This window comes from Lissotriton vulgaris, chromosome 3_2 (assembly GCF_964263255.1).
Source record: "Lissotriton vulgaris chromosome 3_2, aLisVul1.2, whole genome shotgun sequence".
In the NCBI taxonomy this organism is placed as follows: Eukaryota; Metazoa; Chordata; class Amphibia; order Caudata; family Salamandridae; genus Lissotriton; species Lissotriton vulgaris.
Window position 1 is genome coordinate 138,121,380 of NC_141690.1, and position 24,987 is coordinate 138,146,366.

At 41.8% G+C, this 24,987-nt stretch overlaps 1 protein-coding gene across 1 annotated transcript in view; it reads right to left on the reverse strand.

Annotated features, from left to right (window-relative positions):
- LOC147725424 (transmembrane protein 128-like) overlaps positions 1-24,987 on the reverse strand; it is a 186,613-nt gene that overhangs the window by 25,963 nt on the left and 135,663 nt on the right. The window contains exon 4 of the mRNA XM_086964094.1: positions 4,986-5,095. Within this exon, the coding sequence (XP_086820220.1) occupies positions 4,996-5,095 (100 nt within the window). The 3' untranslated portion in view covers positions 4,986-4,995. The remainder of the gene's footprint in view (positions 1-4,985; positions 5,096-24,987) is intronic.

The following is a 24,987-nucleotide window of genomic DNA, read 5'->3' on the forward strand; positions in this document are numbered from 1 at the left end:
AATTGTAGGTGTGAGGTCACATTAGTCTATGTTCTCAGATGTTGAAAGGCCATATTCAACTGTATGTGATGCATATTGCTATTAGTTTGAAGAGTATTATCTCAGTAGTTACTTACTCATTAAAGCTCAACTATCCAAAACACCTGCTGTCTTAGTTGTATTGACACAAACAATTTACATTCACAACCTGGGGAAAAATAAAGGTTTGGTTGCAGATAGTCAGAGAGCTCTCTAATTCTCTGTTTCGTATGTGCCAGATCAGAGGTCGTTCTTTGAGGAACTGAGAGTTTAAAACTGAAATGGAACAACTGTTTTCTGTGAGTTCTGCTTGAAGCTAACTGGGTGCGCCAAAATAGGATACATCCAGTTGCAATTAGTGGACCAGGATTTTATCTGTATAGGTGTGGTATATTGCATGCATTTGTTGACCGCTCTTTTCCAAGATGATTCGAAATGCTGCATTATGTATATGGATGCTAGCCTTACGGGTTTCGGTGCAGTTCTTGGTCAGTGGGTTTCTGTAAAGGAACCCACCATAGCTTTTATTTCAAGAATGCTTACGTCTTCTGAGACCCATTACAGAACCACTGAACGCAAGGCAAGCATTTGTTCCAATGAGAAATTTAGAAATTACATTTGAGGGAGTGAATTCGAACTATTCGCTGACCACAAACCCCTTACACATTTACTCAATGGTAATGGGCTTGGGAAAACGTCAGTCAGGTTGGTTTGATTACTTTAAAATTGCAAGAATTTCATTTTTCCATCAAGCATAGTTCTGGTGGAAGGAATTTCAGGGCTGACTGCCTTTCACGCATGGCATTTCATGATGATTCAGATGCTGAGAATTTTGAAGATACAGAATGTGTTGCTGCGGCACTTGATGCTGTCAGAGAATGCCCAAACATTACTGAACAAGTCTGGTTGGAAGCTTATAGAAAAGATGATAACCTTAAACTTGTTATGGAATATATTGTAAAAGGGTGGCCTGAAAGCAGGCAACTTTGCAATAAGCTAAAAGCGGTTTTCCATGGTTGCTTCTGAAGTTTCCTTGGTTAATGACATGGTTATGAAACATGATTCTAATGTCCCCCCATCCAGTCTAAGAGAAGATATCAGTAAATGTGCACATCATGGACACTTAGGTATTTCTAAAACCTCGTAACTCATTAAATTGTATTATTGGTGGCCGTCTTTAGAATCCCAGATCAAGTTTCACACTGATTTATGTTCAGAATGCCTATTATCAGACAAAAAATGGAAAGTCATGAACACACCTTTGCATCCTGTTCCATTTCCAAATAAACCTTGGGACAAGGTTGGAGTAGATTTTTCAGGTCCTTATGATATTTTATCCCATGATTCAAAGTTTCTAATTTTGTTGGTTGATTATCCTTCCAAATGGATTTATCATATGTTTTGTGATTCACCCAGCTCTACCAATGCTATAAAAATTTTTAGAAAGGTATTTTCCATTGAGGCTACACCATCCATTATGGTTACCGACAATGGTACACATTTCATTTCTCAGAGGTTTTCTGCATTTTTAGCAGAGAAGGATGTTTGTCATTTCAAGGTTGCCTTTCATTTCATGGTTTGGTTGAAAGGGCAAACAGATTAGCCTAGGATGCCATTCAAGCAGTCCTTGCCTCAGGCAAGATGTTCATGATTTCCTTGAGGACAAATGATGGTCCTATAACATTTCGCCACATTGTACCACTGGTCTTCCACCCTTTTCTCTTTTGAGAGGAAGGAATGTTCACACTACTTTGTGTCCCAATTGGTTACAAGATAAACATGTCAAGGGTACAGTTGTTGATAAAAATCTTGCATCTCGAGTTTTGGAAAAACAAGTTTACATGAAATCTATACATGATCAAAGAAACATTTTCAACAATTCTGATTTGAAACTCAATGATTGGGTTCTCATTAAAAATCCAAAAAGAGTGTCAAAGGGGTTGTCTAAATTTTCCTCTCCAGTGCAAGTCACAGACGTGAGCAGAGGTTCAGCACTACTTGGTTCTAGGGGATGGTGGAACAAGAGATCACTTGTGCGGCTTTCTGACTCACAAGTTTCTTCTTTACTTAAATTATTCAAACAGCAGGTGGAACAATGCGACTGGACTAACTGGTTACGTGATTCATCATCTGTTATTTCTTCGTTTGTCTCTCAAGAGGATTCTGTGAAGTCTACTGGTGGACAGTGTCTAGATGCACATACGGTATTGCATAATACTGCTTCTCATGATATGACTAGGCTTGCATCTGATTCACCTGTTGATTTAGGTACCCGTCAAAGAAGATTGCCTGTCAAATTGAAAGAGTATGTTTTGTCTTAAGAAAATTATAATTTTCCTTTTATTGCTTTGTTTCAAAATAGTTCTAAGTTGTAACTTTTTCTAGGGGATTTTCCTCTGTTGCATTTTTGTTACTTCACTTTTGTTTTGTGGAAAGGGAGAATTTATGGTATTTTGCAAGCATTAGTTGACCGCTGTTGTGCTACCTTAAGTTGCAATGGGGTGACCCAGTATCCCTCAGAACCTGGGCAGTAATGAAATAGTATACAATTGGTTCTGTCGGGTGCGTGATATTTCTTTACATCATTAGGGGTATTCATACATTTATTCAAAAGTAGACAAATTACTCAACAGTAATCCGAAACCAAACTGTCTATGGTATTGCAAAAGACTTTTTTATATATAAATTACATCATTTATAAATACCATATTTCAATTGTTTTACGGCTGTTAAAGGCGCATAGTGGCATATAATATATGAAAGAGGCAACTTTTTAGTGCTCTGTGATATTGTGAAGGTGTAATATATACAAAAGTGATTGGGGGGAGAAGAGGGTGAGAATGAGTTGGCCAGAAATGCACAATATATCAAGTAATTCTGTGGACTTAATGAATGAGTCTCTCCGCAGAATGCTCTTGATGGTCCAATTAATGTATTGTCGATGTTTCAACCCTGGATCTGCATAGTTGGTGGGTCAATGCAGGTCTTCATCAGGACTAGGGTAGTGGGTTAACAGCCAAAGTAGGCCCAATTGGGCTCACCAGAGCCAGCACAACGTGTGTCACTTGCAAGGCTGCAGTTGAGGGGTTGAGGGGTACCAGTAGTTTCCTTCAAATGGTGGTACTTATTTACCAACGGGGGTCATTCTGAATTATAAGCCTTTCCAGGTTATTCCTAATGTCCTCAAATGCTGGTGTAAAAACTTCAGAACCAGTCTCTGATCTCTTGAAACAAAGTATTCTCTTGGGTCGCAGGGATCATCTGGTTCCTAATCTCTTTCACCGCTGCCTCCGCACTCGTAATTGTGAATGATTGCTACCAGCGCGAGAGCGTGCCTCGCACTATATGTATTTGTTTAAACCTCATTCCACAATCGGGTGCTGAACGATTCGTGCCAGGATTCTGTCAACGTTAATCAGTTGGTGGAGATCCTGGTACGCAGCGGGAGTGCCTGGCTGTGGGTGTCTTTATCTTGAATAAAACCTCTTGTACTCATCGGATTGCCTTCTTGAATGACTCCATACTTAAATAGGAGAGACCCCATCCTCAAAGGTCCTGAATCTAAAGCCTATGATATAGCTAGAGTTGGTGACAATAAAGGTCCTTAAATGAATATCTATTCAATAGGTATAAAAATCTGATCATTCCGTTTATCCATACTTAGCCGTTTTGGTAAGAACTAAATCTGTACTAGTAGACATTGTAATATACATTTCGTTTTTATTTTTAAGTAAAGCAATGTTGCAAAAAAAGGAGAACATATCCATCGCCTTTAAACATGGAAGCTCCTAAGAAAAGTGGTATAGAACTTTTGTTATAGTTTCTAAGGTCTCAGGCAGGAATTTCACATGCATGGAACTTGACAGCAAGTTGATTCTGTGATGCCATCTTTCCTCGGGTCAATCTAGTAATACAGAGCTAACGAATCCTATTAGAGACAGGCACAGCTCGATGAAGGACGACAAAATGTAGAAGTATGACATCAAATTAGTCACTGTATATGGTAGACATGTTCACTGGTATGGAGTTCTTCCTTGGTACATCAGAAACTGAAGCAATATGCCTTGAGATGACATATTGAAACCAGCAAAAAATACAGTTGATGGACAGAATGCAGAACAATGTCTTACATTCACCCCAGTAAAATGATCTGGGCCTTAATCCATCGTTTTTTTGCACTTCACACCACCCTAGGTCACCCTAGGTCAGACACTGGCTATATGCAAATCAGCCTTGACCCTGTGCCTCATGGGAACAGTCCAGCTCGAACTACCAAGCCATGTCTTTCCTAGACCGGAATCAAGGATCCAAGGTCCGGTTTCTGGCTATCAGCCTTCTTCAGCCTGGATATCTTGATTCCAGTGATTCCAGTGATGTGGAGAGTCTGGGACTCACGTCTGAGCATACCCAGCCCACTCGGGGTGAAAATTTAAAAAAATACAGTTGATGGACAGAATGCAGAACAATGTCTTACATTCACCCCAGTACAAAGATCTGGGCCTAAATCCATCATATTGAAACTACACATAAAGTCTTCTAGAAAGTCAGTATGGTATTATGTTAATTAGGGTAACTATTATATACCTAAAAGAGAGAGGAGTTCATTTGCTTCTTTCTAGGTAGTAGAATTATCAACAAATTCCATTTACTTTAAACACATTACTGCTGCATAAAGTTCATTAGGATATTAGGCTATTAAAACTCAGACCAGACACGTTAATTATATATGTTGATGGCACAAACAATTACCCAAACACACCCAGTCGCTGGACCGGAAGGAAATAGACCTGTTCAGCCTGTGAGTTTGCTCCTTATACCTTCCACTCATGTTTAGTGCTGTAGCTAGCTATCAATGAACTATATACGTATGTGTCACATCCACTAAAAAATCTGCCTTTCGTTTCGGCCGAATGTGGAAATAAACTGTAAAAACAACTAAAAATACAATAAATAGAAATTAACCTTACCTTAAATATCTTATCCGAGTAGTGCTACAAACATCACTAGGCCCATAAATTGTGTGAACAGCAAAAAGGGAGTGAGGTATGACCAGACTGGCCAGAAAGCAACATTATAGCTGTAAGAGATTAAAATAAAGATCACCTGAATATATTATACACGTAGATAATCTAAACCAAGATAGTACTACTGAAATATTGCAATATGGTAGCTAACATTTTGCACAATGACAGGTGGGATATCACGTTAATTCATTAAAAATGTCCGAAAAACGGATACCTTTCAATAGCAATGGCTATAAAAATACAGTGTTGGAAACTGAAATTAACAAACGGGGTGCTGTGGGGTTTCCAGTCCTCGTTGTGCAACACACCAGTTAAACTTTTGACTATGCACAATTTCATTTTATTAACTTTTTTCCATTCTAAAAACTTGCAACCAAGAATGTAGCTGTAAATGTATCCAAAATGTGTTATATGGTCTAGTTGAGCCTCAGAAGAGAGGCAAATAACATAAAAGATTGTGGCAACAAAAAGGGTGTATTTATGTAAATTGATAACCTCCAAGTATTACAAGACAGGCATCTTCAAGCTTCATGTTATTATTTCCAATCATTCTTTAAGCCTTCCTCTGATTCGTCAGTGAAAGGGATAAACAGCAGATGAACCTACGAGAGCATGCAGTGACAAAGTTGTGAATTCGGGAAGAAGACATCCATTTGCATTCGGAATAAATGCCACCTTCTCATAAAATCCCCTTGATACAGCACCTCAGTGTTTTTTGTAATTGCTGAAAATAATGGTTGCTCCAACTAATGAACGTAAAGGTACTCCTCCAGCAAGTGGAGAGGTTGAGCTTGCCATGTCTCGGGATGGAAACTTGTAAGCTCCAGGTTGCACCTTGATCCCAACATTGAATGCGTACCCCTCAATGCTCTCACAGAAAATGGCCGAAAAAACAGTGATACATAGGCCGCACCATCAATTAATTCCAATCCCATTATTACATTGATATAATGCTAAATTTCACTGAGTCTTGCTCATGAGCTTGCACAAGGTTCACAGGTTTGTCTAAATAAATGCAACAACCAGACCCAACATACATTTCATGCCCTCCGTCCATCCATCACCATCTAAAAACACGCACTGCCAAAGCCAACAAGTTTCAGTTTTTCAAACTCGCACTGCTAAAGCCAATGCCCGGCATGTAACTCAGGCAATTACTAGAGGTGCTACAGGCGTGCACCACTGTCTACACAAACTTAATAAACCAGAGCATTATGCACAGGTGCCCATTCATGTCTCCTTTTGTTGAAAGTGGAAAGAAAATATGGAAAATAATGTACAGTTCTTTTTTATAACCTCGCCAGAATATGCTACTTCACCCAAATCAGCATATTCACTTTTGCAAGCATAATGGTGTTTGTTTGTCTTCCTAAATAAATATGGCAGGGCTGGGTTAAAATGGTGATATTCATTATCAAGGCTCTGAGTGGACATCATGTACATGATGGAAAAAGTGGCCTTAATACTGATAAGTGATAATAGTCACTATATGTAGTAACTACCTCTATTCCATCTCTAGAATATCCGGAACAGTTTCTTAGAGGGGATTTGTGCAAGCCATACATGGGCAAAGCAACCACCAGTCTGAAATCAAGTGACAGCAGGGAGCTAGCCACTGGGCGTTGTCAGATGATGGAGAACGCTTCAGGAAAGACAATTGAGGACAGATGGAGCAGAAAGAGTAGGAATGGAAAGTATGCGAGGAGACAGGCAGGAAGAGTGACAGGGGAACGAGTATGGGAAGCGATTGAGGCAGGGATGACAGGGAGCCGTGGGATCATGTGAGGACGATGAGCAAGAGGGCAAACGATAATTAGCAGAAGGGATGACAAGGAGGTAATCAAGAGAGAGGAAACATTTTTCCTAAGGAGGATGGTAAAAAATCTGCGGTAGCAGAGAATATTGTTCAGACTAGACTATTCAAATTCGCTCTAATTTGATATATCTACCGTTCTCTCAAAGTAATTTGAAATGGATCTGCAAAGCTGACTTTGAAAACCTCTAGATTTGAAACACCACACCCTTTTCTCAATAAATTGCAACTGCTTCCTATTAAACAGGGACTTCAGTTCAACTCAATTTGTATAATCTTTAAAACTATTCACGGAACTGGCCCTAATTTCATCTCTAGCAAACAAAATATATATATATTTCTGGTCATACTCTGCATTCCTCTTCAGACAACTTTGGCTGTCCCTAAAATCCTCAACAAAGGAAGATGAGGCAACTGCTTTTCTTTCTGTGCTCCATGACTATGGATTTTTTCCCCATTTAGGCTTCAAGCTGAACCAAATGCAGCTTATTTTTAAGCCGAACCCTTTAAAAATGGCTTTTCTAAGAAGCATTTTACCCGTAGCTCATGCAGTCTTGGGAATTCTCTACGTGCCAGTTCAGTATTGAGAAACCATTCAGTCTTCGCACACTCTATAGCTGAGTTAGCATAACATAATCCCTATAGAAATGAGGAACCACCTTCTCGTCCTGTTCTGGAACCAGATTCTTACTCTGCTGATTGGGCAGAGATGATGGCCCTCTTTGGATTAAAGGTTACGGTCACTTGGGTCACCTCTTGAGGAAGGTTGTTGCTTCAATTCTTTGTGATGCCAGCTGTGCTGCCCCTCCCAAATGGGTCAACTCCACTAAGTAGTCAGTGTTTGCACTACAACAGTTTTTCCGGCTTTAGAAAAGATTGAATTGACTTTTGACAGCCCAAAACTTCACACCTATTTGGAAAGCTATAACAGCCACCGGTGGAAGGTCAGGTGAGCAGAACTGATTTAGTTCTGCTTGGATTCCAGGCTGCATAAAGTGTACTTTGTACATTTCTACTACAGATTTCAACAAGGAACTAGATTCTCCCAGGAGATATAAAAAATGACTTACATTCACAATTAATCATCCTCATGGGAACATACAACTTCACGTACACAAACAACATTTAGCATTTTAATACATTAAACACCCAGCATGTTGGTCCTAAGGGGAACATTTACCAGTGTCTTAGTCAATATGTAAAAATAGGTGTTCTACTTTACAGAGGACGTATTCTATATGTTGTAGCACTGACTTAAAATAGCAGCTAGCCAAAATAGCAGTTAGCCAGGACTCAGAAGTGTTCCCTGGAGTCACACACAGCTGTCATACATGTGTGTAGTTCCTGTCTTAACGTACCATGGCCTTAATAAAAAAGTTTTTTTTCAAAACAGTTGATTGCAATCAAGTTTTCCTTATGGCAAAAGCATGTGTGCTGTCACACTGAACTGAAGTGCATTGGAGCACAGATTCCTGATGCCGGACAATGTCATGCCCACGGCTATTAAGAACAGGCCGGGTAAAGGGACAGGCTACTTTCTTTGCAAACTGTACCTTATATTCTTTATGAAAATGCTCTGTGTCCTTGGAGTTACTCAGGTTAGCTTGGGATGAAGGGAGCAGCTTCCAGCTTCCTTCTCAAAGAGCAAGGCAGTTCTCAAGCAGCAAGGCAGTCTTCTGGTAGCAGCAGAGCAGTCCTCTGGTAGCAACAGGACAGTCATCTGGAATCAGGGCAGCCCTTCTTCTGTAATGTCCACAGGCCAGGAGAGTACTGAAGAGTTGTTCTCAGGGTCCAATATGTATACCTGGTGCCAGCCTTTGTGTCCTGTCCTACCAACACCACATAGGTTTCTGGAAAGTTCTTCCTTTCCCCGTCAAGGCTCCAAGAAGTCTGAGGTGACACAAGGCTAGTATCTGGTTCCTCTGTGCGTGCTGGTGGCAAGCCCATTGAAGTGTAAGTGGACAGGGAACAGCTCCGTCCACAGCCATCCTGTCTACACCTAATCCCCTTTGCGCCACTGTGGGGGAGGAATATACAAACCCCAAAAACAGAGCCATTCACAGTCATGTGACCCGGGATGCTAGCAGAAGGCACAAATGGTTGGAAGAAGAAAATGACAACTATCTAAAAGTGGTGTTTTCAGAATTGTGACTTAAAACCCAACTTCACCATTAAAGAGGATTGTAAATTACAATGTATTTGAGTGTAAACAACATACCTCTATGTGCTCCCAATCCACAGGTTTCCCTTATTAAATGTAATACAGTAACCCAACGTTAGTCAATGGGAAAGTTAGGCCTTACAACAGCGAAAAAATGACTTTAGGTGTTTTTTACTGCCTGGAAATGTAAACATATACCACATGTCTTACTTTTTAATTACAATGCACCCTGCCCTTTGAGCCTTAAGGGCCAATCTTGATGGCTTACATGCGCTACAAAGGATGGTTTAGGCTTGGCCAAAGATTTATTTTTCGAAGTTGAATTGGCAGTTTAAAACTGTATTGCGTGCTGCAGTGTCAGGCCTGAGACATGTTTCACAGTGCTACTTTACTGTGCAGCACAATGAGTGCTGCAGGCCCACTAGTGGCAGTTAATGTACATATAGTACCATATACTAAGGATCTACAAGTAAATTGCATGTGCCAATTCCACCATGTGTTAAAGAGCACTAACACTTTAGCATTGGTTAGCAATGGCAAAGTGCACAGAGTCCTAAAGCCAACAAAATCAAATTCAGCAAAGCAGGAGTGTTGAAGGGAATACGTTTGGTGGGATCCCTGCAGAGAAGGGCAGGTCCAACATGTGTACAGAGCTTGTAGCTCACTTCCGCGACAAGTGGGAGTTATCACTATGAGAAGGACTGTTTTAAGAAACTATTTTAGGGTCAATAGGTGCAAAGGACAGCTGTGCATCGGCTTAAATGGAGTACTCATGAGGAAAGTGAGTACCAAATTAAGGTCTCACTGTGGCATCACAAAATGCTTGGGTAGAAACATATGAATCACACCTTTATGAAATTGCACCGGAAAAACTTTATTTAAATAAGGACTGTTAACTAAGGTCGGTCTGGTAACCTAAAAAATGCCGCAAGGGCCAACAAATAACGGTGCTCATGCAGGTCCTGGCTGGACTAAAGACAGCACAAAAAGCAAAACATCTGCCAACATTCCTTGTTTTTGGGTGTTTACACCAGGCCACAAACTTACTGCAAAGTCTGAAGTAAACAGTTTTCACAAATAGATGCTAGGCTTCTAGAATGGCATCACTAATTCAGGAGAGAGATTGAAAGCAGTCAATTGTTACAGCACAATCTCCATGCACGGAGGTGTAGGTTGGAAATGCCTGGGCGCAGGACCTGTCCTGTTGCTGTGACAGAAGGTCCTCCCGAAGCGACAGGCTAATTGAAGTACAGATCTTCATGTCCAGAAATCCTGAAGCACCAGTCTGGAGTCCCCTGCCTGCCCATGCAGTAAGCAGTGTCCAACTCGGAGTGGATACCTCACTGCGTCTTAACAATTCTGTATGATTTCTGCAAGAATGGCATGATATTCATCAGGAACTGTCACCAAAATCTTGCTAACCATATCCAACAAGTCATCTGAGTATTGCCATAGGAGGCAGCTGGCTTTCACAGAAAGAAGGATAAGGCTGGTGTAGGACAACATCATCTTCCCATGTGCATTGATTCCCTATCGAGAGCAATGTAGGGAAACAGTTAAGGTTCAGTCTACTTGTGGACGCCAGGACCATCAGACATTCAGAAGTAGGGTATTGCATGAGGACAGCTGAGTCTCCTAGGGCAGGTCTGTGTCTTCTAACCACTTGCCCATCTGCCAACAGGAAAGTACAAGGTTTTGCCCAAGTGCCCATTAGATTGAAGGACATTGGTCTCAACCACAGTGGAAGGCAGTTGCGGTCCTACACTTGTCAGCACACCGGATAACTACTGAAAAAATAGCTGACTCTTCTGTGGAAGGATTGGTGGGGAAGGTTCTCAACACAGTATAAAGGGAGGAGGTCAGCTCACTAGCCTCCTGTAGGTCCATATGAGGATTGTCACCAGCAAGTAAAGCAATGCATCACCCTCGCCATGGTTGTCACCCTGACTATGTTCAGAGTATGACGAAATGGGGTTCTGAAGGACTTCTGGCTAATGGCGGCATTCTATCAGAATCAGAATTAATGAGTATGGCACCTAGGCATACTCAAAGGTGAAGAGTCTGCCATTAGAATATCCATCAGAAATTAATTATTTTTTATAATGAACGTCAGATCATAAAGAAAAGTGGTACTATTTTATTGCAGTGAAAACCCTGCTTCCAATTTGTCATTCAGCAGCCTGCAGTCAAAGACTGGATTTGCATTCCTGTCCACCTGTTGCCTCAGATGAGCTGCAACCATTGGAGTGTCTTTAGGAAGCAAAATGACTATGTAAGCTGCAAGGAAGAATCTTGGACTGACAGATGCTCCCCGACCACAACAAAGAAAGTTGGGAATGGGATTATGAGTTATGTACATTGAACATGTACATTGAACATGCCAAGCTGTCCGGATGTTAAAATTGTATTCAGAACTTGCGGCAGAATGTAATAATGAAAGGCGCTGCTTTGTAACAGAGGGTCCGTGGTTGGTCATTCAAGAAAATATCTTGGGCAGAACCCCCATATGGCGTGCTTGTATACTTGTGAAATAATGAGAATTTTAACCTCACTGTAGTTCTAAATTCAATTTGACAGCAGAAATGTGGGAGTCAAAATACAGTCAACACATTAGAAACCAAAGAAGTTGGTACAGCCATTACCTCAAACCAGCTGAAAGTCAGATTCTGAAAATAAAAATCAACAGAAACCATGCAGCTCAAGAACTAGCAGACGTGACATAAATGGGAACCCAAGAACCAACATGAAGGAGCCAGCTGACAGGAAGTACTGGCTGAAATCAAAAGGCAGTTAAATATAGAGACTGTACCAGTGTGCAAATATGTGATTACATCTCCTTGAGCAGAGACAAAGAACAGAGCTACAAAAAAACAGGAATATCTTGATTGCTAATGCAGCTAGACAATGCCCCTTTAGTTTGTATAAAGGGATTGGAAATAAAGCGTATTTATGACACATTAAAAATGTTTTACTGCTACTGCTACCAGCAAACCTTTAGTAATTGTGCTTGTAAAAGTCAGAGATGTTTCAGTGGGGTAATAAGCTCCATAGAGATAACCAGGTGTTTGGATGACTTGTACAGACACATTTAGCTATATTTGAAGTATACAGAAATGTGATAATGCTTCAAGAGTATACTGTTAATAGATTAACTTAATACTTTTTACACTGTGGGGATGAGTTGGCCTAACGGCTAGGGAGGTCGACCTCGAATCTGGGGAACAGGGTTCGAGTCTTGGCAATGACGCTGAACATCCTGTGATTCTGGGCAAATCACTAAATCTCCCGTGCCTAACAAAAATGAACGTGTCCTCATGTAACACAACTGGTGCTATGTAAAGCACTCTGATACCGGATACCGGGTGAAGTTTGCACTATATAAAATTCCAGAATTGTTTTTCATTTTTTTATTGTATTTTCATCACTAATGTGCTGAGGGGGTTGTGAGGAAGTGGATAAAAAGCAAGAACAGTACCCACAGCCCAAGAAAGGTATCCTAACACTAATCTCATGATCCACAGTTCCTCCAGAGATATGTTATGTTATTTCAGCTCTTTTATAGCGCACGGCTACTCCATGGAGTGTCCAGCGCTTTGACAAAGACCAGAAGAAGAGAAAATCCAGGGCAAAATGCAGGGCAGCAGAAAATTACTGGGTAAAAAGCCATGTCTTCAGTTCCTTCCTGAAAACCAGTAAATTGCTGATTTTCCTAAGGGAGACGGGCAAGGAGTTCCAGCATCGTGGTGCCAAGAATCGGAAAGAGCGGCCTCCAATTCTAGCCCGTCTGATGGAAGGAACAGAAGCCATGGCCAAGGACGCCGATCTCAAAGTTCTAGAGGGCAAATAAAAGGCAAGGCGCCTCCTGATGTATCTAGCCCCTACAAGATGAAGCGCCTTAACGGCGAGAGTTAGCGCCTTAAAAGTAATCCGTCTTGCGACAGGGAGCCAGTGAAGTATTTTAAGCAGCTCCGATGCACTCGCTGTTCGATGAAGGCCAAAAATGGCCCTTGCAGCGGAGTTCTGCACTAGCTGAAGGCGCGCAAGAAGAAATTTTGGCAAACCCAGATAGGGCACATTCGCATAATCTAGGCGGGAGCCTATCAAAGCCTGTACTGTGGTCTTTCTATGCTCCAGGGACAGGATCAGAAGGAATTTCCTTAGCATTTTTAAAATGCCAAAGCATTTCCCTGTGAGCTCGCGAATCTGAGGCCCACAGGAAAGGCCATCAACAATCTGGAAGCCAAGATTCTTCGCCTTGGAAGAGGCGTCTGCTGGAGAGTACATGTCTGGAGGCCACCAGGCCTTCCATCTTGGGTCAGGAGAGCAGCCAAAGAAAAGCAATTCCGATTTATCGGAATTACATTTCAGACTGTGCTGTTTAAACCAGTCAAAGACCGCTCCCAGACAGTCTCTGATCCGCATACCATCAAAGTCAGAGCCCTTAGTGCAGGTGAAAAGGAGCTGGGTGTTATCAGCGTAGGATACGATCTGGGCACCAAACGACTCCGCCACTGCCGTCATAGGGGCCATGTAGATATTAAAAAGGGTGGGGCTCAGGATAGAGCCCTGAAGCACCCCCACCTCCAATGGCGGCATATATTGGCGGAGAAAGGTGGCTCTCAGACCGTTTGCCGGCGGCCGGCCAAGAATGACTCGAACCACTTTAACACCGCTCCACGCAATCCGATCTCCCAGAGTCTTAAAAGGAGACCGTCATGGGGAACGGTGTCGAAGGCCGCCGACAAATCCAGCATAACTAATATGGCCTTTCCACCTAAATCCAGAACTTCCCGGATGGCATCAGTAACTTCAAGGAGAGCAGTCTCCGTACTCATGTTGGTGCGGAAACCCGACTGAGAATCGTGAAGAATGTCGTTACTCTCAATGTAGTCAGAGAGGGAGATGTGAACATGCTTCTCTCCCACCTTTGCCAGAGCCGGGAGAAGGGAGATCGGCCTATAGTTAGCATGGGTTTAATGGTCCAAATTGGGCTTCTTGACAAGCGGCAGGATCAGGGCATGCTTCCAGGCCTGGGGAACAACCCCTGTGCTTAAAGACATGTTGAGCACCGGGTTAAACAAAGAGTTTAAAGCCGGTGCTAATTTTCCAAGGCATTTAGCGGGACAGGGATCCTGCGGGGAGCCAGACTTGAGCTGGGAAAGAAGGTCAAGAGAGGCAGGTAGGGACAGAGGAGGAAACTCAGAAAGAGAGGGGCTGTCCACTACCAAGGATGGGGACCGAGAGAGCCTGTACTCAGATACAGATACTGAACTCAAAGGGGAAAAAGTATCTTGGCTAGCTTTAATTTTTGAGGTGAAAAAGATTGCAAGTTGATGGACCCATGCTTCCGTGTGGGAGTGGGATGGCAATATCGAGGTAGGGGAAATAAAATCTTTTATGATGCGGAATATTTCTTTACTTTTATTCGCCGCATCCTCTATTCTTTTGTCAAAATAAGCTTTTTTCCCAGCCATAATATGGCGGTGATAGAGCTTCGTGAGTTCCTTATATTTATTTTTATCACTGGGATCATACATGTGGCGCCAGGCCCTTTCAGCTTTTTTACACTCTCGGTGCAACTCGCCAAGAAAAAGAGTGAACCACGGTGCCGAGGCGCGGCTGCAGGATTTTCTAGAGATAGACATGGGAGCTAACTCCTCAAAGCTATCCACTAGCCACCTGTGTAGCAGATCCAGATCCTCCTTTAAACTACCGGACAGTTGACAAGGGTGTATGGAGAGTGCAGATACCAGCATTTCAGGGGACACCCGATGAAAAGTCCTAGCAGTCCCTCTAGGGCCTTCCAACGATCTGGAGGAGGTAGTGATGACAGGAGAGATGGTAAAAAAATTTAAAAAGTGGTCAGACCATAGGACAGGGACCGGGGGGGGTGCGCAGATCGCCGTTGTATAAAAAAGTTGATCTAAAGTGTGGCCTTTGTTGTGTGTGGGAACAGAAACATACGGTGACAGCCCTAAAGGAGCTGTAATGTCCCACAACTTATTTTGGAAAACGGAAAGAGCACACCGGGTTATGTGTACTGATAATTCATGAGTAAATTAGACATGTATTTTATAATAACTCATTTTCCACTCATAACGATCTGATTGATGTTATTTATTCTTTATACATCTTTTGATATATCTTCTTTTTAGTTATATTTATAGTTTTTCTTATTTTCTTTCTTTTTTTTCCCTTATTTTATCCTTTTCATATATATACTTTCACTTTTTTAGTTTACAAAAACATTTTTACATACAAAACCACATAAAATCTATATCCTTTAAAACAACATCATTCCTGTTTGAAACTTAATATAAACGCAGAAATAGTTCCTTCAACGCGTTTCGGCGGTCGCCTTCCTCAGGAAATCTGCCTTATTCTTTGCTATAACCGTGGCTAAAATGATGAGAAAGTGATATTTTAGTATTCATCTTCTGTACAAATTTATTTTAATTTTCATGTCTAACTTTTACTTCATTGTGTTATGCCTCTATACAACATTCTATCCATATCATTTACATCTGTGCAAATCCCTAAGCGATCAGTAAGCCTACTGTGGCTAGGTGCTGTCATATCTACATACTTATGCATTTTTATAGATGGTTTTCATATGCATAATAGTCATCTACTTCATTTTCTTTGTATTATTCCATACAACAGATATATTACTGTCTAATTTACATTTTTTAGATTCATTACACCTCATAGTGTGGCCTATTGCTTGCAGATGGGAGCTTCTAGGATGAAAAGCAAGACTTGTCTGGTGTCTAAGGAGCCCAAGATTGATTACCCCATTGGGAAAAAAATCTTCCCTTTAAAGTGTGTCCCTTTTTACTAAACATAACGTTAGTAAAAATAGTAACATTTTCGCTACCTTTTTTTTGGACGATGTCTTGGCTTCCAATAGATTTATTTGTGACAATTATACGAGATTTAGCATGGAACCGGGCCTTTGTATCTGAAAGAAGGTTGGATGCATCTGTCAATGCCTTTATCTTTGTTAACAGTTTGTTATATTTCTATTTCGCTGCCTGAGTTAACTCGAGTCGGTTGTCATTGACTGTGAAAGGGTGTATCTCCGTCGTGTGTCAATGATAAAGGCATTGACAGATGCATCCAACCTTCTTTCAGATACAAAGGCCCGGTTCCATGCTAAATCTCGTATAATTGTCACAAATAAATCTATTGGAAGCCAAGACATCGTCCAAAAAAAAGGTAGCGAAAATGTTACTATTTTTACTAACGTTATGTTTAGTAAAAAGGGACACACTTTAAAGGGAAGATTTTTTTCCCAATGGGGTAATCAACCTTGGGCTCCTTAGACACCAGACAAGTCTTGCTTTTCATCCTAGAAGCTCCCATCTACAAGCAATAGGCCACACTATGAGGTGTAATGAATCTAAAAAATGTAAATTAGACAGTAATATATCTGTTGTATGGAATAATACAAAGAAAATGAAGTAGATGACTATTATGCATATGAAAACCATCTATAAAAATGCATAAGTATGTAGATATGACAGCACCTAGCCACAGTAGGCTTACTGATCGCTTAGGGATTTGCACAGATGTAAATGATATGGATAGAATGTTGTATAGAGACATAACACAATGAAGTAAAAGTTAGACATGAAAATTAAAATAAATTTGTACAGAAGATGAATACTAAAATATCACTTTCTCATCATTTTAGCCACGGTTATAGCAAAGAATAAGGCAGATTTCCTGAGGAAGGCGACCGCCGAAACGCGTTGAAGGAACTATTTCTGCGTTTATATTAAGTTTCAAACAGGAATGATGTTGTTTTAAAGGATATAGATTTTATGTGGTTTTGTATGTAAAAATGTTTTTGTAAACTAAAAAAGTGAAAGTATATATATGAAAAGGATAAAATAAGGGGAAAAAAAGAAAGAAAATAAGAAAAACTATAAATATAACTAAAAAGAAGATATATCAAAAGATGTATAAAGAATAAATAACATCAATCAGATCTTTATGAGTGGAAAATGAGTTATTATAAAATACATGTCTAATTTACTCATGAATTATCAGTACACATAACCCGGTGTGCTCTTTCCGTTTTCCAAAAAAATTACTTTACCTTGCTAGGGTTCATCCTATAAGGCAGGGGCCCCACTTTTCCCACAAAGATGTCCCACAACTTAGCAACATCCAAATCACTACCTACATCCATGTGTAAATTAAAATCACCCAACAATATGCAATGTTCGGATTTTAAACAGAGTACGAAAAGGACAGCCTGCAGTTCCTCGAAAAAAAGGGAGAGTAACAGGAAGACAGTGAAGGAGGAGAAAGACAGATGAGGGGCGTGGCAAGGGCTAAGACAGAAGGGACCTGACGGTAGTGGAGGTAAGTGGTATTAAAATGTATTGGGAAAAAAAACAGCGAGAGAGACTACCAAAAGAAAAACTATTGAAAATTAGAAAATGTGGAGTGGTGTAAGTGTTAACAATATTTAAAAGAACACCACAAGACAGGCAAGAGTAAAATACATTTAGGCAGATAAAAATATTTCAACAACCATCAAAGTAAACAAAAAGCCACTTAATTTGACACTCCTGACAAATTCACAAAGGGAACCACTGGCAGAAACAATAGCGTGGACGATGAATACTAGATGTATTTACTTGGATTAGGAGCGAATCCTGCATAAATCATGGGCAGTTGAGTGCATTATTCAACGTAATGCAGTTATTATAATGAAAGCTTCTGAAACCACATGACGTCACCACGGATGTGAGTCACATATAATTTGCACTGTGACAAGCTTTCACACAAATCCACAGCTTTTCTTCCATCAATCCCCCAGGAAGACTTGCTGTACAAGTACAAAATAAGGATTTATATGTGAAAGCCTAGCTCCAAATAACAATCAAGAGTGACGTGTCTCTGTTCAGGTTTGCATTCTCTAAATAAAAGACTACACATTGCATTTACTCCATGCAGTAGTTTACATTTTGGCTGAGAAAACTATGAGAGCACTATTCTATCACAGCCTACAATTAAACCTTGAAATATATTCTGTGTAACCACAATATGTTCTACAAACATAAATGCAAGAAATATGAGATCACTGTTGACAGAGGCAAAGATATAGGTTTTAAAATCTCTGATATCTTGTGCTATGCAAGCCCCCTGCGTGCCATTCTTATGAATTTACATCAACAGACTTGGTTCATCATCAGCTGAACTACTTCAGGGATCTATGACCTCGATGACAAACAGCTTCACTTGACAAACAAGGTATGTATGGGTTTATACGGTAGAAAGAAACGTTCTAAGGAAAAAGGCTGCACTGTCTTCATTAACTGGCTTATGCATGTATTTCAGAAATGCAGGTATCAGGGAGGGCGAAATGTTTAGTTTTGATGTCAGGCTTAATGTTTTTGACTCGCCAACTTTAAAAGCGCTAAAAAAAAAAGACTAATAAGAGATGTGCATACAGCCCGGATCCCACAGTTTGTCGCATTAACCCCTGCTGCCTTTCTCTTGTTTTCTGAATCTTTAGGATCGGATTCATTGCAGAGCTTACAGGCAAGGATGTTATTCTCTCGCAGTGTGAGCTATTGGGAGACTGGGAGTTTGTTAGTCAAGTCGGGTATCCTGATCCGTGGCCCTTGAGATTGCATTTGCGATTTTCAAACTGTCCTGAACTAGGGTTAAAATTCCATCAAGCAGTGGTCACGTGGCATCCTGCTTCTTATTTTCATACTTTGATTGACACATTGGTGGTAACCGCGTTTCCACAGCTCCTGCCCGTTTCCTCCCGCTGGGAGCACCGCGAATTGGGAGGGACTCGTAATCCCAGCAGCCCCAGCACTGCCAACACCATCAACGTCTTAAAAGCGCGCCTGGAAGCCTGTGGCGTTGCAGACGCGTTTCCACTGCTCCTGCCTGTCTCCTCCCTCTGGGAGCACTGCAAATTGGGAGGGACTCGAAATCCCAGCAGTCCCAGCTTTGCCAACACTGCCAATGCGCTTAAAAGCGAGCATGGAGTCCTGTGGCACGGGACGTGCGCGTGCACATGCCCGGGCCGTGCTCGGGCCAAGGGCGGGCACGTCAACACCCGTCAGTCCCCGTAGGAGGCTTGGCAGCCCCCCACCCCCACTAACATCTGGTCCAACAGAGAGTGAACACTTAACTTTCAGGTACTGTACTATTGATTTCTTTAACCAGTTATTAACATTCCCTCAGCACATCTATTTAAGAAACTCAAAAAATGAGTAAGCGCAAGGGTCGTCCCGATCGTACGGGAATAGCGGGGAACCTTGGACGCTTTTATCACGCGCAATGAATCAATGCTTACTCATGAGATCCAGTTAACCTGCAGAGACGTTCTTCATTAGTCATTGATAACTCGACCAGCATTCCGAAATGATCTCCCACCACTGTGATAAACCCCCTTCACCTCACCCTCCACCAGACCAGGTTGCCCCCATCTCTTCTGATACTCCAAATGGGCCCGTATAGGAATTCCAAGTCACATAATGATGATCTGAAGAGTGAACCTCCAGTAAAGGGAAGGAGCGGTGCGGGGGCACAAAAACCTGAACCAACAAAAGGGGCTCGTTCGGCCAAACTCACAAAACTTAAAGGGCACGGCGATCCAGCACAGGGGCAAAGTCCTACTTCATTGGCCTCTGACCAGGCAACGCTGCCCTCCTAGCTGGATAGAGACGAATTTTGGAAATGAATGGAGACCCTGGTTATGGGGTCACTAAGCCCCTTGCAGCTGAAGCTATCTGGAATTGAAGAGAGGCTGGCCAAATTAGAGGGTCTGGGTTAGCAGGGTCACACTCATACATCACACTCCACTGCGGGAATGGAAGAAGGGCAAAGGACTTATAGAGTAAAAGTAAAGAAACAGGAACCTTGTCGAAATATGAACTTGAGTACTCTTGCTCCATACCTTGCCCCGCAAGGGCTAACCAGTATATTGCAAAGGACTGGCAATTCCTCAAATTCGAGGGATCTCGTAACTACTTCCCCCACTAATTCATAGTAATACCTCGGATAGGCCCGTATGTAATCCACACCTAAGTAAAACCGTGGGAGTCAATGTTGTCAGTTTAAATCAGCGGGAACATATTAGTCAGGGCCTTGTTCGGTCGGAACCGCTGCATCTACCTCCTTCAGCAGCTCCCCTTGTATTGATTTTAGGTAATGTCTACATTCTGAAGGAAGGTCAGTTTGAATCCGCGACCCAGTTATTTAATAAATCTCTTCACTGGTTGTCTATCCATACAAGAGGCTGGATGAGGGGGGGGCTCACACCTTGCCAGCCATATTATTATGGCAAGAAGGATAAGGTGGGTGGGACCGACCCAAAAAAAACTGGAAGGCGATTGTGTGGTACGCAACGTTCTTCCGAATATGGGGAGACCGCTTACGGATGCAGTAGAGAACTTCTCCACGGGAACCTCTTAATATTAGTTGGGGTGATATGAAAATCAGATATCCTTCTGACGTGAGGGAGTGCTGATAGTCACACAACGGTTCTATCCGGATTATTACTTTGGGGTCCCGGTCATAACACGGGCAGCAATATTATACCACAGTTAAAGACCACGAACAATAAAGATAAGACCCGTATTTACTGACAGGATTCATTTAACCCAGCCGAATTAGGCTGGGTCGGAATTATAACCAGCCAGAAGGCAGACAATTCGCCACCTTTGAAAATCAGCCCTGATGAAGTCGTGGGTTCCTACCCATACGACGAAACACGTGTTGGCTGGACTTGGAGAGAATCTTATGGATTAAAAGAACGATATACCGACTCACATGATATTGGATTTGTGAATATTACTTGGACATTGTGATTGAATGATTTAAGTTGGTGTGATAGGAATTTCATAATCACTCAACTTTATTTCCTCATCACTAATCAGATTTTGTTTTGTTTCTGTTACACCGAGTACCACCTAGGGTCTCCCACATTGTAGCCCTCCCTTTAAGTCACTTTTATACCCCTGTCCCTCATATAGCTCTGGAGCCAAGACAGAACTATAGAGAGGGTCATACCAATCTTACCTCCCTGGGCCCTGGGAAACTCGGGCATACCGACCTCAAATAGATGTGCCTCACTCTCAGGTATGGACCTCTCCGACTGACTGCCCCCAAGGCCACCTGAGGGGCTCTCCCTACTACAACTGTACCACCTGACATTACCGAGTCCCCTAGATCGTCTGACCAGAAACCAAGGGAGCCTAGTACATTTTTATTAGCATCCTGGAATGTTGTGTGTATAATAAATAAGTTGGGTGATGATCAGTGGGTAAAAATGTGGCAGAATTGCGACATTATTTCCTTCCAAGAAACCTGGGTAACAGACGCGTTTTTTGCAAATGGTTATCGCTCTTTTCAAACTAGGGCTGCTCCGCCATCATCAGGGAGGTCTAAGGGGGGCTTGTTAACACTGATCCCTAACACGGCAGCACTGAAAATAAAGTTTGTAGACAGGAGCCAGCTTTTCCACATCCTTAATTTTGAACTGGCTAAACAAGGCATATGGCTTTTAATTAACTTTTACAATAACAATTTCGGGCCTAATATGTACCTGGCTGTAGACAAAGTAAATAGGGAATTGGATGAAATATTAACAAGGTTAAAGGAACCCATACATATTATATGGCTGGGAGATTTTAACATTCATCCTTGTAAATAAAACCTAGAGAATGTATGTGGTTTGGTGGACCATACGGGTAATCAGTTATCTCATTTTTCACACTGCACCTATGGTAACAGTCTTAATCAAATACTATCAGCCAGGAATTTGGTGATTGTAAATAACTATTCTTCCATTTCGAACTCCCTGTTAAAAACCTTTCAACGGTCTGACTACGACGCAACTATTGACTTTACCCTGGTTTCAAAACTTCCTAATGAGACCTGTACTAATGTTGATGCCCAATTCACGACTTTTAGCGATCATGCCATCTTAACCTGTGAGTTTCGATCTGTCTGCAGAGAAGTGCCCACCGAACAGGACATTGATCCGCCACTCTTAGTGAGAAGAAAGGAATACCAGCTCAAGTGGGCCCAGATTGATAGTTCTAAATTCCTTTTCGAAATGGTGAACAACTCTCAATAGCATCGAAACCTGCTTGGATTCAAATATCTCTCCCCACGTAATGTTACTAGGGTTTATGAAAATCCTAGAAAACATAATCAGCGCGATAACATGTTATAAACCCAAAAGGGCAAAGGGCTTGTTTGATACATCTTGTTCAAAATCAAGAAAGGCCCAGGCAATTGCACTTAGGACCTAACCTAGAGACGCATTATTAATTGCATCGCTGCGCAGGGAGTTTAAAATGGCAAGCAAGTTCAGGGAAAGGGTACGAGATTTGGGCAAGATTAAAGGAGACCTCAGAAACAGGAAACAGTCAAGGAGTTCTGGATACGATTAATGCCCCCTACATTAAGAGGCAAGGAGACCCCACATTAGAGTCGATGAAGGTGAAAAAGATTGGGTGGCACATTATTCAAGTTTTAGTTCTTATTGACACCACACCCAGTCCCCATAACACAGTAGGGGTTAATTCTCAGGATAAATTAGTGTTCTCTCTCTTAGAGGTAAAGTGTACCTTAGAGGCATGCAGTATGCGGAAAGCGCCGGGCCGGACGGGGTTCCCAAAGATTTCTTTCAGGTGGATCAGGATCTCTGGGTCCCCCTTCTGACAATTTCATTTAACAAGATTGCGCAAACAGGCCCACTACCTTCGTGGAGGACGAGTGTAATAGTCCCCATTCACAAAACGGAAGATAAGGGGAATCCAAAAAACTATAGATCCATAGCTCTTATAGACACGACAGCCAAATTGATGGGTCCTCTCCTCCTGTCTAGACTTGAACTCTGGGCCTGAGACAGGAATCTTTTAATGTAGACCCAGTATGGATTCCAACAAGGGAAGGGCACTGTTGATCAGTGCCTGAACCTCTCCCTTACAATGGGCAAATATACCAGAGCTCAGGGTGGGAAGCTATATCTTGCCTTGCGTGTCCCACCCTAAGCTCTGGAATATTATGGTGGAGATGGGAATTGAACAGGCCCTAAATAATTTCATTCGGCTAATGTATTCTCATGCCTCTGCAACAGTTCGGTATGGGAAGAATGGGGAGCGAACCCGCCCCTTCAACATCTTAAGAGGGGTAAGGCAAGGCTGCGTTCTCGCACCGCTTCTTTTTTCAATCTACACAAACGGTGTGGAGGAGGCGCTGATGGGTGAAACACTGGACGTCCCTACTTTTGATTCCCAACGTATCCCCATTTTGGCGTACGACGACGATACCGTGCTGCTTTCCAGAACGGGCTTTGGCCTCCAATGCCTCATCACCGCGTATGTGGCCTTTATGAACACTTTGGATCTGAAAGTTAATCAGGCAAAGTCTTTTATATAAATTGCAGGGGCAAGAATAAAAGAAAAAATCCCATATTTCCATATGGACTACATAAAAATGAGGTGGTGAACTCGTTCCCATATTTTGGAGTTTTTTTATTACAACCTTTCGTGGACATCCTGGTGGAAGGTAGGGTTATGGTCATGGAAAGGAGTTTAGCAGCATTAAAATCATTTTATAGGAGGCTAGGCTCGAAATCTCTAGACCCAATAAAAAAGATTTTTCATGCTAAAACAATTTCAGCTGTGACATATGGGGCAGGGGTATGGGGGATGGTCCCCATTGACACCCTACAACTGAAAATACATTTGTTAAATCATTAACTTCCCTGCCACAATCATACTCAAATTATGTTACCCATATAGATCTGGGTTTTCCGTATATCACCGACTTAATTCACATGGCCCCACTGCTGCTGTGGCTATCAATCTGGCATAGGGTTACTGTTCCCCTTAATCAAAGGATCATTAGCGATTTACTAAAATTGGAAAACCATAGTAGGAGCAGATGGTTAAACTATGTCTAGCGGGAACATAACACCTTGGGTTTGATAAATCTTTTTAAGAAACCCAATTTATATAAAAAGTTCTCTAAGCATAGACTGTTTGAGACTTATAACTTGAGGGCTAATTACAAACGCAGGGAGAGGAATTATGGAGTGCAGACAATCCGGACGTATAAACTGACGCCTCCACTGGTAGAGGAAGAGTTCTCCTATTTAGCAGAGGTCTCATTCTCAAACCATCAGTTTATCTTGATGAGGTTCCGTCTGAACCTGATCCCATTGATGTTGGGGTATCCGGCCAGAAGATTCAAGCATTTGGATTTGTCCCTGTGCCCTTGTGATGTTAAGTAAAACCAAACATGTTAAGTAATACCAAAGTGATCTTCACTTGGTACTTTTCTGTAATCTGTATGCCCAGGAAAGAAAGACATTTATTATTCCAATTTTAAAGGGGTACCACTTTTGCTCATGTCGGGTTGCGTAATATTTTTAAAAATCTTTACCCAACCCGTTAGTTTGTTTTGCTGTGGCATCCTTCTTGTGGGCATGCATGTGGAAAAGGAAATACGTGGCTTATGAATGATTTTTGGGGATTCGAACACTGCTTGTGGTTTAAAAAATAAAAACGTTTTAGTAACCTTTTAAAATCTATTTATTATGACCTTAAGTGCGTAGTAATAGGGGCATGGATTTATGAACTTGATTAAGTCTGACTTTTTAGGATATGAATTGTGTTTAGATGTGATTTTATACAGTGGTTTTGTGTATTTTTTATGTACTTTTATGATCTGATTTAATGAAAGATCGAATAAAGGTTTCTATGATATCATATGACTGACACATCACATTAAGTCTTCATGTGCAGGAGACTCATGTCACGAGCCCGTTACTAGGCTTCGGGACTGATTACGATGTAGGAGGTCTTACTTCCGTAGCTGCGGGGCAGAGTACTCTGCCGTGCTGCAGGCCTTCCTGCCATATTAAGATATTCCTGATGGGCTGGATCTCTCTTGGCGGAGGGGCCACGAAAGAGTCACGT